General features: G+C 41.7%; 1 protein-coding gene across 7 annotated transcripts in view; it reads left to right on the forward strand.

Moving 5' to 3' along the window:
- The window catches only part of LOC101739081 (ubiquitin carboxyl-terminal hydrolase 7), a 44721-nt gene that overhangs the window by 12736 nt on the left and 16284 nt on the right, over window positions 1–15701 (forward strand). For 6 of the 7 annotated variants that reach the window (XM_062673321.1, XM_062673323.1, XM_062673322.1 and 3 more), the window contains exons 1-2: window positions 15–53; window positions 289–322. The exons of the other annotated variant lie outside the window; for it this stretch is intronic. In XM_062673321.1, the coding sequence (XP_062529305.1) occupies window positions 30–53; window positions 289–322 (58 nt within the window). In that variant the 5' untranslated portion in view covers window positions 15–29. Of the gene's footprint in view, window positions 1–14; window positions 54–288; window positions 323–15701 lie in introns of those variants that run through there. 7 annotated transcript variants of the gene reach the window in all.

A 15701-nucleotide genomic window follows, 5' to 3' on the forward strand; every position in this document is an offset into this window, starting at 1 on the left:
GAACAAAAGTTTGATAATAAACAGTATGCATGCGTGTGTGCGTCAAATACATGGTATGTAGTGTGTGTAATGTTTTCTTTATTGATTTAATGCATGTTTTATGCATTATTTAAAAAAATATTAGCATTGTGCACTTCTTCTCTATATTCTCTACAAGTGTGAAAAATTTCGTACTCCTCCGTCCGCGCAATTTTCGTAAAAAGGGATACAAAGTTTTTGCTTCACGTACTAATATATAGATTATCCTAAATTTCTTAAAGAACTTATTCAAAATTATCTTATTAATAGTTGGCGGGTCAACGACCTTCTTTGGCGGGTAACGGTAAGTTTTTTTTAATTTAAAACTACTTTTGTTTTTTAATCTTGCGTACCGTCATTATATTATTTAACCTTTTGAGTGCGAGCCGTCGATAGATCGACACTCTACCTCGGAATATCGACTATTTGCACGGTTTAATGGTAGGTAGGTATTAGATATCGACCTGTATGGACATCACGGCGCATCATTTTTTTTAAAGTTATGTATAATACGGATCTTTTTTTCGAAAATCCTTTAGATATTTCTGGAAAATTTACGAAATACTGTAAAGTAATTGAATCATCGTAAATACCAATACAGTGACGATAAAACAACGCGAGATTGTACCGTATATATAGTTTTAATTATGCCTTCCGTTCGCCAAAATCAAAGACAATAATGTTAGGAGTTTGTTTAACGAAAGGAAATTGAATTAAGTAAGCATAATCGTAAGCAGATAGTTGCATCATGGCCGCTCTAACAATAGAATGCAATTATGATACCTTTTCGACTTTCTAATACTTTTTACATTAACAATAATTATGATGTACCTATACCGTGATAAAGAAATTAGCAGACATACCACTACCATCAAATCGGAACTCTTCGCTGCCGTAGACTAGATAAACTATATAGGTACCCGTATGGGCTTTTAATACGCCCTATATCCTGTTAGATTAGTCATATTTGAAAGCGCCGAAAACAGAATTAAAAACGGTGCAATTAAAATCATTGTGGAACAATTTTACTGATAGGACACGATTAAAAACCTGGTGAATATCACTTTCCGATACTACATAGTAATCATTGAGTACCATCATCCTTCCTAATTCTTCGATCACGCAATCGTAATTAAGGAGTTTTTGTACCTAAGCCTTCACAGCCTCGTTCGAATTCTCATGACCTTGTCGCCAATATGGTTTGTTGTTTCATCGCGGCTTGAACGTATTTCCACCCCGGATTGAAGATAAAGAAATTGTATGGTTGAACTAATCAGGTAAGCTGGTCGTAAGATATTCAAAAAATACTAGCTGACCCGGCAGACTTCGTAGTGCCTCAATCGATAAATAAAAGTCCTAAACTTTTGTATAAAGTAAACTTAAAACAAACAAAAGGTATCCGTCCGACGGGAGACACGTCAAAGGAAAAACAAAATTGTTATTTTTATTTAATTCCGAGCATTTTCATATTTATCTACCTTTTAAACCTTCTCTGGACTTCCACAAATATTTCAAGACCAAAATTAGCCAAATCGGTCCAGCCGTTCTCGAGTTTTAGCGAGACTAACGAACAGCAATTCATTTTTATATATATATATATATATATATATATATATATATATATATATATATATATATATATATATATATATATATATATATATATATATATATATATATATATATATATAGATAGATATGTAGAATTGGTAAGAACACTAAGAACGTAACATATAAAAAGAGTGTGAAATATAGCGTTAAGATGTGAGTGAGAGAAAACGGTAAGAAAGGGGGAAAAAAAAAGCAAAATGGCGAAAATGGAATGAGCAAGCCGTAAAAAGATGGCAGTTAATTTGTTTAATTATTTTTATTTACTTAATTTTCATTATCCAGTTAACAATTCTGCTCTACGTATCGTAAAAAAGAGTTAACATGGCAATAACAGTGCTATTTCGGATCGCTCGTCTATAACGCTAGCAGGCAACCGGATCCGGCTCGCGGCGACCGCACGCCGCAGGTGTCCTCGGCACCTGTCGTAAGAGTCAAAACCTTTTTGTTAGTGTTACCTACATTTTAAACTCGTTTTCGATACTGTTTCTCGAAGTGTGTACGTACATTGCATGATGGGTTTACGGTTTTGTTTAAATCGAGAGGTGAAAGGCTATTTCGATTAATACGCAATATTTTATTTGGTATCAGCATCAACAATCTGATGTTTTTAATTGAACTTCAATTATATTTACCCCATTCGAATATCTAAAGAATCTTTTTTGGTCATGATAATTTTTCCAAATTTTAAACTTTGAATGGCTCTCCTGTAAAGTTGCAAAAACGGATATTCATATTTTGTAACGTTTTTGGAATAAAAAAATCTAGTTTTTTTTGTATATGTTTATATTTTTTTCTATAACAGTATGTTTATACATCCATGTATTTATTATATACTATTTTTTTACCCGACCCGAAAATAACTGATTCCTTAAAACAATTTTACCACTTTTTTTTTTGGTCCGGAGGAAATCGCCGGTCTTCCGCCCTCCCCTGGGGATGGAGGGCGGGGCATGTCGGAGTCGAACTGACTAAAACCTCCTGTCGCTCAACAACCCGCGTCCGAACCTCGCATGAGACAGAACCCATGAAAAGGCAAAGGGGGGAAAGTGAAGCGTTTAGTGCGGAGCACATCTCTCCCATAACCCTCCCCCTCGGGACGCCGGACCAGCGGCCGTCGGCGCCACGACCACTGAATCATTTTCCCATAATTTTACCACTTAGGCAGTTTTCGATTATGACTAACCAACACGAGCGTTGAATGGTACGATTGAAAAACTAAGGTAGCACATGAAATGGACCGTTCAACTTGATAGAGAATTTAAATTAAGTGCCGTCATTATCGTAACCGGTTATGGCAAACGAAATGTTACACTTTTACTTTGAGCATCGGTCAGACGAAGTAAGAACCGAAACTGGTCTTACGCTCCAATAGTAAAAACCTTTATTAGTTCACGCGGGTTTATTTGCTTTTAGCCCAGTCGAGTCAAACATACCTGTGGCATCACACTTCAGTGCCTAGCACATGAAGCTTTAAATATTACAACATAACGGTGATAAGTGGCGATATTGCTACTTGGAACTTAGACACCATAGATACGCAGATACAGAGTTATAATGAGTAACATAAACTTAAACATAGACAACATAAAAAAAACAACATGAAATACATTGAAAACAATTTTTTTTTATTGCTTATATGGGTGGACGAGCTCACAGCCCACCTGGTGTTAAGTGGTTACTGGAGCCCATAGACATCTACGACGTAAATGCACCACCCACCTTGAGATATAAGTTCTAAGGTCTCAAGTATAGTTACAACGGCTGTCCCTCCCTTCAAACCGAAACGCATTACGCTACGATAAAATCACTAGTAATATTGTACCGGATGATTTCATGGGTGTTGTTTCGCTTGGAATAAATTAAGTTGACTTGTTCGATATCATCTAATATAAACTTCACATTGGTGCCAGTTTTGTAATTTTGTATAAGTACATCACTTCTTTTTATTAAAATCGCTTAATAAATGTTGGCAAAATAATAAACTAGTTTATAGTTAAATACAGAACGATTATCTCACTCTTTTTCAGGATGTTTAAATTTGTTTTTTGGTGTTGTTAAAAGTGTTATTATAAATCTTTATATATATATATATATATATATATATATATATTTCTCCTGTGCGTGTGTTTGTTACTGAACTCCTCCTAAACGGCTGGACCGATTTTAACGATTTTTTTGTATGCGTTTGGGTGGCACCCTGGATGCCTTAGATTCACAAATTAGCTTGGTAGATGGCGCTGCAGTCGGTATTTATATTATTTATCTTTCCTAAAAATAAATTATATGGCAAAACAACGTTTGCCAGGTCGCCTAGTGTTATATAAAAAATGCGATCCGCCATTAAAATTCTTAATTAATTCACAGTAATAAAATTCGAGAGGAACGCTCACAAAAACGAAAACGTTAAAACAAAAAATATTGTTAACAGATATATATATTATGTATGTATATGCCAATTATAATTCAACACTTTTATATGCTATTATTACGATACTGTTGTTATGCAAAACGAATTACCAACAATTATCGTACGAAACTGAAGGAATATAACGTGTTTTCTTAGACATTCTCAATTCAAATACAGGTACACGAAAATGTGTATTTAAAAATGACATAAGGCAAAGTAAAAGGCAAGAAAACTGACTATTTTTTTTTTTGTTATAGTAGCCCCACCTAATATTTAGTAGCGTACGGGACTATTCCAACTACGCGCGAATAGAGAGGTGAGCTCACGGGCACAACCTGTGTGCTTAGTGCGAGTTTTTTAACGTTCTCGATAGCGTAAAAGTTAACTCAAATTTGTATGCAGTCGGAACAGCGCCCCTAGCGGCAAACGTAAGTACTTAAACGTTCGAACTCCGTACAAATTTGAATTAACTGTTACGCTATTGATAACGTTAAAGAACTCGCACTAAGCACACTGAGATAATTAGCTAACACAAGTCCTAGTAAGAGCAGTGCTTCGCTGAATCTACCACTGGATCGGAACCGCGACCAACTGAAAAATCCGGCGAGAAACACAGTGGTCTATGGGTTAGGCTGAACTATTCGACGAGTTCGGCGAAAACGGTGACCCATGCTTAAAGGGCCTAAAAGCACCCTTAGTGGACCGGGAGGATCCGGTAAGACATATTTTGGGCGACGGCGACTTTGCGTTACCCTGTCGCCTAGATCGGATATGGAAGTTAGGCGTCCACGAAAAGAGGGTAAACGGTAACGTACCGCTTTTTTGAAGAAAGGTTCTGACGCTGTCTTCAAGTTATATATCGGTTCTAAATGGATGTCATCATGAAAATCTAGATTCTTCGAAGGGTGGTTCCAGGAGGAATGGGAATACCGTCGCTGAAAAAATGTGCCCCGTTTAATCTTTTAGCACGGGTTGTACCTAAGTTTCAAGTCACTCTAAGGATCGCCTACCTCCTAGCGTCTACATTAGAAGAAAACATTAGAAGAAAAAGTGTATATATCAATAAATAAACAATGAAACAACGAAAATCCAAAGGCGAAAAGAGCGTTTCCGATGGGGCCATACTGTTAGGATGCTTCAACAAACGTTTCATTAATTACTTGAAAATATGTTTTTTTTTTACAAATACAAATTTTGAGAGTCATTATCAATTCATTTCGTTTTTGTACGTAGAGTTTTAAATGTTTTAATAATTATTAATAAAAGTAGTTACTTAAGAACGTGATCATAAAAATAATGTGTAATACCTACGGTTTCAAGAGCAGCGGTCAGGGTGCTTAGTGCGAGTTTTTTTTAATTTTTTTTTATTGCTTAGATGAGTGGACGAGCTCACAGCCCACCTGGTGTTAAGTGGTTACTGGAGCCTATAGACATCCACAACGTAAATGCGCCACCTACCTTGAGATATAAGTTCTAAGGTCTCAAGTATAGTTACAACGGCTGCCCCACCTTTCAAACCGTAACGCATTACTGCTTCACGGCAGAAATAGGCAGGGTGGTGGTACCCAACCGCGCGGACTCACAAGAGGTCCTACCACCAGTAAAAAATGTGGTGATAAAAATGTAGTAAATGATAGTGATAAGCCTGTCGGCAATCATGAAAACGAAGTACATAAGTTATGAAAACAACGTACGTACATTGTATGTATGATGTGTAATTTTGAAATATTCCTACTTCAGTTTCATTTTGCATTCGACGAGCTCGTGTAACTAACTACAAAGTACAGAACACTAACGCGAACGGATCACAAAGAAAAAGTTTATTAAGGGGAACAACACCAATTTCACATTGTAAAGACCACGTATCCATATGTAGGCGGCCTCTATTCTGCTATAGTTACCGAACACAGACCGCTGTGTTGTTTCGGAAGCAAACGGGATATTTATTTTTAACGAAATCGTCTAGATCAGTGTGCTTGACGTTTGCCTACGTTTGCCGCTGGGCGCTCTTTCAACTGCATACAAATTTGAGTTAACTTTTACTCTATCGAGAACGTTAAAAAACTCGCACTAAGCACACTGTACTCCTTCCTTCCAATATAAATAAATACAGTTGCCATATCTTTCTGAATATACTTTAAGGAGTAAGCACCAAGGCTTTTTTGGAACCTGCAGCAGTGCTTGAAAACTATGCAAACAGACCCATGTAGTAATATCCACTTTAACAAGACTTGTCTCTTTGAATAACGTAAATGGATTTACGGGCTTGGCGAATTTAAGTGCTAAAATTAGAGGACACGTGATTTTTTCAGAGTTGTAATATATTACTAAAATAAAAATGAGCTACTCAAACGGAAAACCCGTGTGTATCGCATTTGGCCTGCACGGAAAAACATACAAAAAAACCTAACGTTCCCTTATACACTGAAAAATGTTTCCGAACATAAAGCAGTGGTGTATGAAAGGTGCATGTTGCTAACTTCGTACATTTCGGCAGTTGCTTGCACTTTTTAATTAGAAATGTTTCACGTTTGATGTCTTTCCGACGTATTGCGTTGCATTCTAGTCCTTCACACATGTATTATTTTGATGGGTTCATTAGAAATTAAGGTTCCTTGTCAAAATTCACTCTTTGTCAACAAAATCCACTGTGTTGATATATACCCAAAATCGGATGGAAAAAATAACCTGAAAAAACGTAGTTAGAAAAATCAAAAAAGCTACAATTTTCGTGGATTACATTATGTAGGTTACAATACGTAAGTTTAGAAATGTGTGAAATACTCGTAGCTTCGTAAGTGACTTAATTTTGTTATTTCTTTTTTTCACTACTGCACTTAAATAGTGTATTATTTAACTAACAAAAAAGTTTTTCAAATAGTGATCGTAGGACCTAAACTGAACATTAACTATGCAATGACGGTGGTCTTTTTTTTTTTTTTTTTTTTTTTATGATTGAAAGTTTACTGGTGGCCCGAAGGCCTTTCCAGTTTCACCAGGACAGGTGGGCAAGCAAAGGCTCAGCCAAGAGGGGTGGGATTTGCTAACAACTGCCCGAGCGCCTCCGAAGGAGACCTAACAACTCAAGAGCAATTGTTTCGCGAATGAATCTACTACCGGATCGGAATCGCGACCCGCTGAGAAGATCCGGCGAGAAACTCAGCGGGCTGATGCATGGGTTAGGTTGCACGTCGACCTCTTTGTCGAGTTCGACGAATACGGTTACCGGGGTCCCTAAGCCTGCCCCTAGTATTAGAGCTGAAGGCATCTAATGCAAAGGTTATTGGATCTGATGGATCCGTAAGGACGTGTCTAGGGCGTCGACGGTGACTGGCTCCTGCATGATCAGGATTCGGGGAGTAGTCAGCGGCGGCAACGATAAGGCGATTATCATGACGCATAGCCTTATCGAAGTATCGTTCCGACGCTGACTTCATGTATTTCCGAATTGATTCGAGGCCCAGGTCGTCGTGTAGGTCAACGTTCCTCACGAACCACGGAGCCCCGACAGCTAACCTGCAAAAGCGGGATTGTAGGGATTGGAGGGTGTCTATGTGTGTGCGGGCCGCGTGAGCGAACACCACACTCGCGTAAGTCATGACGGGCCTTATGCAAGTTTTGTAAAGTGTCACCTTGTTCCGAAGGGACATTTTACTCCGCTTACAGATCATGGGGTAGAGTCTACCGAGAATAAACGCGGCACGGTCACGGACTGATTTTATATGCGGGCGGAATGTCATCGATGCATCCAGGGTAACGCCCAGGTACTTGACCTTCCTGGCCCAGGGTATGGGTTGTCTAAAGAGAGTAATCGGGGGTGTGAGATTCCTCCTCCTAATCCGGGAGGAAATCCGTGTGGAGCTTCCCCTCTGAAATAGCACCGCAGTACTTTTCGCTGGGTTGATGTCTATGCGCCATTTTCGGAACCACTGTCCTAGGGCTAGGGCTGCGCTCTGAAGCTTCTTCGCGATTAGGGACTTATTTCTACTTGAATAGTAAACAGTCGTGTCGTCGGCGAATAAAGCTAAATGGGTCGGCGGCGACCGGGGAATATCGTTGACGAATAAGCTAAATAGGAGGGGTGAGAGGACAGAGCCTTGCGGGACTCCAGCTGTGAGAGGTCGTGGGGAGGAGCGGGTTCCCTCGACTCGATATCGAAAAGAGCGGTTCGACAAGAAGTCCCGTATGATGAGCACGAGACTATCCGGCACGCCCATGTTGAATAGTTTGAAAATCAAACCATTGTGCCAGACTTTGTCGAACGCTTTTGCGACGTCGAAGAAGAGAGCTCCCGTGTATAACGGTTTTGGTCGATTAAGCCCCACAAGAATGTGCTCCGTGAGGCGGTGCACCTGTTGAACGCATGAGTGATTTGTACGGAATCCGAATTGTTCATCGATGAGAATGCCCTTGGATGAGACGAAGTCTCTGAGGCGTTTGTAGAGCAGACGCTCATACAGTTTGCCTAGAGACATGAGGAGGCTAATCGGGCGGTAGCTCGTCGGATGATTTTTTGGTTTACCGGGTTTATGTATGCCGATAACGTCCGCTTCTTTCCACACCGCGGGAAAGATACAGTTCGCCATAGCGGCATTGAAAATAGATGCCAACATCACGATGAGTTGGACGGGTAGAAGTTTAATAACGCGGTTGGATATACCGTCGGAACCGGGAGCCTTGCGAGGACGTAGGTCTTTGATCAAGTCTTTAACTTCCATCGGGGTGACGGGTGGTAAAGCATCCGAGGGTGGCAAGGAGACTCTGCGTTCTACCTCACTGTCTACTAATTCTACATGAACAGGGTCCACGGATTGAGTGCTGGGCGTGCACTGGGTTTGCAATGTATCGGCCAGCAGCTCTGCTTTTTCGTCATCATCGAACGCCGCGAGTCGGCCTGAGGGGCCTACGAGGGGGGGCATAGTTACTACCGTATCCGATTTGAGAGTACGAGCTAAGCGGTAGTAAGACCTTTGGGAGGGCGCGAGTCCTTCTAAGAAATCAGACCATCTGGCATCTCGGACTTCGGCGATGCGAGACTTTACGTCGCGTTGTAGAGCACGCATTCGAATACGATTTTCCGCGGTAGGATACCTGTCGTAGGCGCGTATCGAGGCGTTCTTAGCTCTAAGGAGTTCCCTAATATCGTCGGGCAATTTGAAGCGGTGAAGGAAGTCCTCCGCCACAACTTGCTTCGATGACCTATCTAATGTCGAGGTGATGTGTGACGTTAAGATGTCTATGGCTTCAGCGGTATCCTGAGGAGACGGGGTAGAGTCCGGGTTAAACGGGAGCGATGGTGGATTAGATTCAGCCAGGCTGATGCCCAGCGTGTGCCAATCCACCACAGTCCTCGTGACGGGAACGGAATCGGGAGCGCGACCGAGCTTCATAACGACGGGACGGTGGTCTGAATCTAACTCTGAAACTACTTCGATCGAGTGTAAGCGCAGAGTTACGTTTTTTAATAACGCTATGTCGAGTATATCCGGGCGATGCGCGATATTTAGCGGGTAGTGAGTCGGGGTTAGCGGAGCGACGATATCGAAGGCGAGATCATCGACTAACGCGTCAAGCCGCCTGCCATTCGGGGTTGTGGTGTGTGAGTTCCACCTGATGTGTTTACAATTTAGGTCGCCCGCCAGAATTACAGAGCTCCCCATACCGAGCAGCGCCTCGATATCACTGCTTAGAACGATCTTATCCGGTGGAAGATAAACGGACGCGATAACGATCGGCGCGTGTCCCGTCAGTGAGATTCGGCACACTGATGCTTCGATATTAGCGAGCGCGGGAGGATCGAGCGGGACGCAATGCAGGGCTCTTCTATAGTAAATGACGGTACCACCACCACGGGCAGAGAGCCTGTCGTTCCTGACCATGTTATAGTTCGCGATTTTAGGGTCACGGCGCGCGGGCTTAAGTAGGGTCTCCTGCACTAAAAAGATATCAATTTGATGGTCACGCAAAAAGTCAGAAACCTGATCACGTTGATTTGCGAGACCGTAAGCGTTAAAAAATCCTATCGTTACGGATAGAGGCTTTATTCTACTTATATACGCCATTGATTACCGGCGGAGTGAGGGGAGGACGTACGTATTTAATGACGCGTATACGTCGGCGTATTCCTGCACAACGGCGATAAAGTGTTGTGCAGTGGAGGCAGCGCGAATGGCGTCGCCCAAAGCGTTAACGCGCTCAAAGTTGATCGACTGAAAGAAGTCGATCGCTAAAGCGAGATTTTCAGACGCGGTCGGAGGGCAAATCGCGGGAGAGGGACGAGTCGCGGGGGCGGGACGAATCGCGGAGGAGGGAGTTGTAGCCGTGTTCGTGTACGGCAGCGGTTTCGCCCAGGCCGAGACACTGGGCACCGCCGCCGGAACGAACGCTGGCTTAGCCTGCGACGCAGAGGGTGCCGAGGCTTTGATGTCTGGGCCGGAAGCTCGGAGGCGGTTTTGGCGGGCGACGCGGCGATTTATTTTCGGGGCTCGGGGGCATCCGCGGTAATTTGCGGGGTGACCCTGTGTTCGACACAGGACGCAGCTAGGCGGTTCCGTCGCGGTTTTTTGATCGCGAGTGCATAGGGCCGTGGCGTGATCGCCTAAACATTTGACGCATCGGGGACGCGCGTGACAGTTACGGGAAGAGTGCCCGTACAATTGACAGTTATGGCACTGGCTAGGAGTGCCTTTTTTATGGGGGGCTTCGACAGCGATACCAGAGAGCCTACAGACGGTCTGTGTGTTAAAGATTTTCTTACCCTCGGGGGTAGGCTGGAGAGCGACTAGAACCATATTATATGGCTCCCTACCGCGACCGGTGTGCATACGGTGCACAGAATTCACTGGTAGGCCCTGTTCTAACAGATCGGCCTTGACGAGCTCTACATCTATCTCTTTAGGGATTCCGCGTATTACAACGCGGAGTTCGCGCTCCTCCTGAAGCGTATAAGTGTGGAAGCTTATACGCTCCTTACGGAGGTAAGAGGTGAGGGCCCTATGGTCATCAGATGAATGCACCTTTATTTGGATGCCGTTCGCGAGGTTACGGGCATTCGTGAAATTGATATTTTTGGCCTTAAGGGCCAGGGAAACTCGATCCCAAGCTGCCTTCTCTTGAAGGATTACCGGAGGAGGGGACTGGGTTTTATTTTGTGCCACCGCACGCGGCGACGGACTGGCACGGGCTGGAGGCGCAACGGGAGTCTGGGGGCGGGGGCGCGACGCGTTCGCGGCTTTGCTAACTTTAGCGGCCGCGGGAGCTCGAGACTCCGCGGCACGCTTCTTACCCTTTTGTACCAGGGTAAATCCATCCGTCGATGAGGCGGGGGCGAGGTCGACCTCCATCTCCGAGTCAGAGTCGGAGGACGAGGAGGCGGGCGCAGGTGACCTACGAGCAGGTGTTTTGGAGGGCGCGACGGAGGCCGCGGATGAACGCACAGCTGGAACGGTGGCCACGGCGGACGACGCAGCAGTTTTACTCGCCAGTATAGGCGACGCGGGAACGGCAGGCACGACGGAGGCTGCGGTGCTCGATGCAGAAGCTTTGCACGCAGGTACAGGCGACGCAGGAGCAGCGAGGTCGGCGGAGTCCACGAGAGGGCTTGCTGTGTGGTCGGCCTTGAAGGCCAGAAACTCGGAAGTGAGCTTTGGGTAGCGAAGCCGGAGAAATTCCGCGAATACAGCGTCCATTATGGATACGTGCCCAGGTGGGGCTGCCCCGGGACTTTGAATACACTCGCCTTGCGGCGAGGCCCCAACTTCTCGGAACTGAGCGGTTCTATTGAACACAGGTGGCGATGCGGCGTGATTACTACAGGACAAAGAAAAAACACAACAAAACAGGGATAACAAAAAGAAACAGAACAAATAAACACTTCCTGGAAAACGGTTTGTCGGCAGATGTACCACGAACACAGAAATAACAAACGGGAACAAAACAAATAAAAACTTCCAAAAAAAAAACACTTGGTCGGCAGATGTACCACGAACACAGGCCGCGCGAACAATAGCCGGGCTAACAAAAGCCGGGCGAACAAAGGCCGGGCGATCGAGTGGTCGATGGGCACGTCCGCACGTGACGGGTGCCTCTATCGGAATGACGGTGGTCTCTAATACACGGAAGGCTACTATAATGCAAACGTATTCTAGACTTTTCTATTCTAATTAATTGCCTATAACTACCTCAGGACTAAGGCACATAAAGAAACTCTGAGTGAAGTGAATAAAGACAAAACTTTTGCAGGGATCGTCTCCATTATTTCCTTAGGGTCCTTACACTTTGGCGTCAAGATCGCGTAGGAGATATGGGTCCCAGAAAAAAACTTCAGGCATTGGGGCGTATGGATGCAAAATGAATTCCATTGATGACCCGACTTGCATTTTCGGCCAAAAGCGAAAGTTCCTTATACTGTAAGGGAACGTAATGGCTTAAGAATGATAAAAGGTCCTAAGTAATGAAGATCGTCTTGGTCCACTTTGGACTTTAAATATTAATAATTTTAAAATTAATATTAAAAGTACTATAATAGCGAAAGCTTATTATGTAGTCAGCAAATGTATGAATAACGAAAGCGAATGGTTTTCAATTTGTGCTATTTTTATCATAAATTGACTTAATATATTTTTATGTACTTATTTTACATCAGAAATTCTTTTCAGTTGTGAAACTCATTCAAATCGCTAGTAAATCTCGGTAATTTTAGTGTTTCTAATTTTCATTTTAACTATTAGATTAAAAGAAAAAGAGAGTGGCTGGAGTATAAAAAACATTTGCTCTGGTTTCTATGGATTTGACTTTTATATCGATGAAACTCAATCCGCTTTATCCCTTAACAATAAGTTGGATGATAAAATGTGCTTATTGAACTTATTTATTATTTAAATTACTTTACAATTTATTTTAAACATTAAAGCAATAACCAAACGCTAAGTATCGCGGTAAATGTTTTTATTATAAACATTATTGCATTATGTAATTGCTTAAATTAGAAACATTCCATTATTCCTTATTTGCCTACAAAAGCCAGAAGTCAGAACTAACCACATTAGACTATACTGTGATTTGATTCAACACAACCTTATATATTAATAAAAAAAAATCGATTTAATATAAAAGTTCTTTGAACGGAAAATTGAATAGAACTATGACATCATCAAACAAAAATAAATTGCGTTTCGAAATGGACAATAAATTTCCACCCGAGCCGTCGACACTTTGTCGTTGACAAAATTATATCAAATGCAAGAAGTGAAATTGTATCACACAATCAAATTTGTTCCCGACTCTCTATTATATTTCGAAGACACTTGGAGCTGAAACTTTTCATTTATAATGGTAAGTTACGGGAGTTCTGCCTTTATGATTCGTTAAAACTTCTGTAGATGTGATATTTTGACAATATAAAATCGTACATGAAGAAAAGCAAATTATTTCTTAAGAGACAAAGACGACACTAGAAAGTGACTATTTAGATAAAGTCTAATGTGTTAATTCTATTACAGAAACACATTCCAATAGTATTTATTTCCAAAGTGTATGTTCTTGTTTGATCTAATTTTTGCTTTATAAAATTCACAAAACAGAGCAGTTTAAAAAAACACTGGTATTCGACCGCATATCTATCTGCATTTCCCGTAATGCGGTCAGGAATTACGCTTGAATGTATCTCTAAAAGGACCAATTAAAGGTTGGAGACAAAGGCCCCTATACTTGAAACTGGATCTCGTGCAAATGGCCGATCCAATAGAGCGGTTTAACGTTACAGAGGCGACAGGGGACGTCCGTTTCCCGGCTTGGTAGAGGCGCTAACTCAATCACCGCCCGACAGAATTTTTCCCCTCGACAAGTTCCGTCTACAGAGAAACGATAAACCCAGTACGTCGACAGATTTTTAATCTTTAATAAGTTCCAATAAACTCGTGGGATTTTATAGAAACTCAAACATAACCTAAACAAATTTAATAGAAATTATAAATCCTAATAAGATAAATAACAAAAAGCAAAGACTAAAAATGATGACTTTGAGAGGATAACTATGACCAGTGTTTATTAAGGTGGTGATCGTTGATGGTGGGGTGGAAGAGGCACTTTAAATGATCCGTATCTTTTTAATTCATTATTGTATATTTGTTATATTTTTACACTAACCTAATACAATTATCAACAATGAGGAACATCCTCAAATATTTCGTAACCTAACCAAGTTGTACCAAGTCAAGAAAACACAATAAAGATGATTAATGGTCAATTTAAACAATCCGTACAATACCTTCGTTGTAGCTTCTCCGAGAAGCCAGTCTTACGAGTATAAATTCATAATAAAACTGTAACAAGAGTGTAGTCTAACTGTAGTCTGACTGTAGTCGTAACTTATAATTCAAAATAGCAGTATTATTTATCCTAGTGAGGTAATCGTCCCAAAAAGAAGAACCATTGTCAAGTTTCATTGGAATAACTGATACATCGCCCTCAGACCAAAAATAGGAAGATCTGGGATCAAGAAAAGTACCATGCTGGTTCACTAAATCCTTACAGTAACTGCTAAAGTAGAATTGTCGTTTCGTCTCGACGATTCCGCCTACCGTGGTGGCCTTGGGCTAAGCTGCGAGTCTGGATTCAGTAGTGACCGCGGTAGCTATCTGCCCTACCCGGGTTATGTCTCGGTTATGTGCAAGTGGGTGGGCCTCTACCATCTTCGACCAGATCTTTACAGTCTTTGGCCACAGAGCTCCACATATCCCTGTCGGGCCTTCGGCGCAGAAACGTCCAAAGAGATTTGGGCCCAATAAAAAAGTTCCACTAAATGCTTTGCCACTTCAAGATAATATTTATGGACGAATATTTGACCCGGCCAGACTTCGTAGTGCCTCAATCTATAAGTAAAATACCTAAACTTTTGTATAAAATAAACTTAAAACAAACAAAAGTAATCCGTCCGACGGGGGACACATCAAAGGAAAAACAAAATTGTTATTTTTATTTTATTCGGAGTATTTTCATATTTATCTACCTTTTAAACCTTCTCTGGACTTCCACAAACAATTCAAGACCAAAATTAGCCAAATCGGTTCAGCCGTTCTCGAGTTGTAGCGAGACTAACGAACAGAAATTCATTTTTATATATATAGATAGAAGATAGATTTGTGAACTAATAATGAATTAAAAAAATACCAGTAGTAATGGCCCTAGGAAACCTGCGTTGAATAACAACCGGGAGACCGCACCATATAAACTAATATGACCACGGAATGTAACTCCCAATTTACAATCAAACAAGCAATCATAGTAGTTAAGACAAACTATTATGTATGTAGATTTGTTGCTGAACAAGTGAAAGTCCAACTTAACGAAACATCCCAAGGATCCAAGTTTCGCCTCCCAAAATTAGTTTCAACAGAATCCGAGGACAAAGTCACAAGCCATTAAACGTCGAAGGCCTTCACGGAGCCAATTACAAATTCAGTCGAACTTCATTAGCTAAAAGGACTCAAGCTATATCTTCACTTCAGAAACAGATTAATTTATGGTAGGTACTCATCTCTAGAACTCATCTTTTGTATTCGATTCCTTTGAGTTGGAAATTTGGGATGCTTTAATATTTAGTTATTAAAGAGATTTAGGCGAATTTCTTTGCCTCGGAATACGAAATTCCATTTAAAACGCTGTA

This window comes from Bombyx mori, chromosome 17, assembly GCF_030269925.1.
Source record: "Bombyx mori chromosome 17, ASM3026992v2".
Lineage (NCBI taxonomy): Eukaryota > Metazoa > Arthropoda > Insecta > Lepidoptera > Bombycidae > Bombyx > Bombyx mori.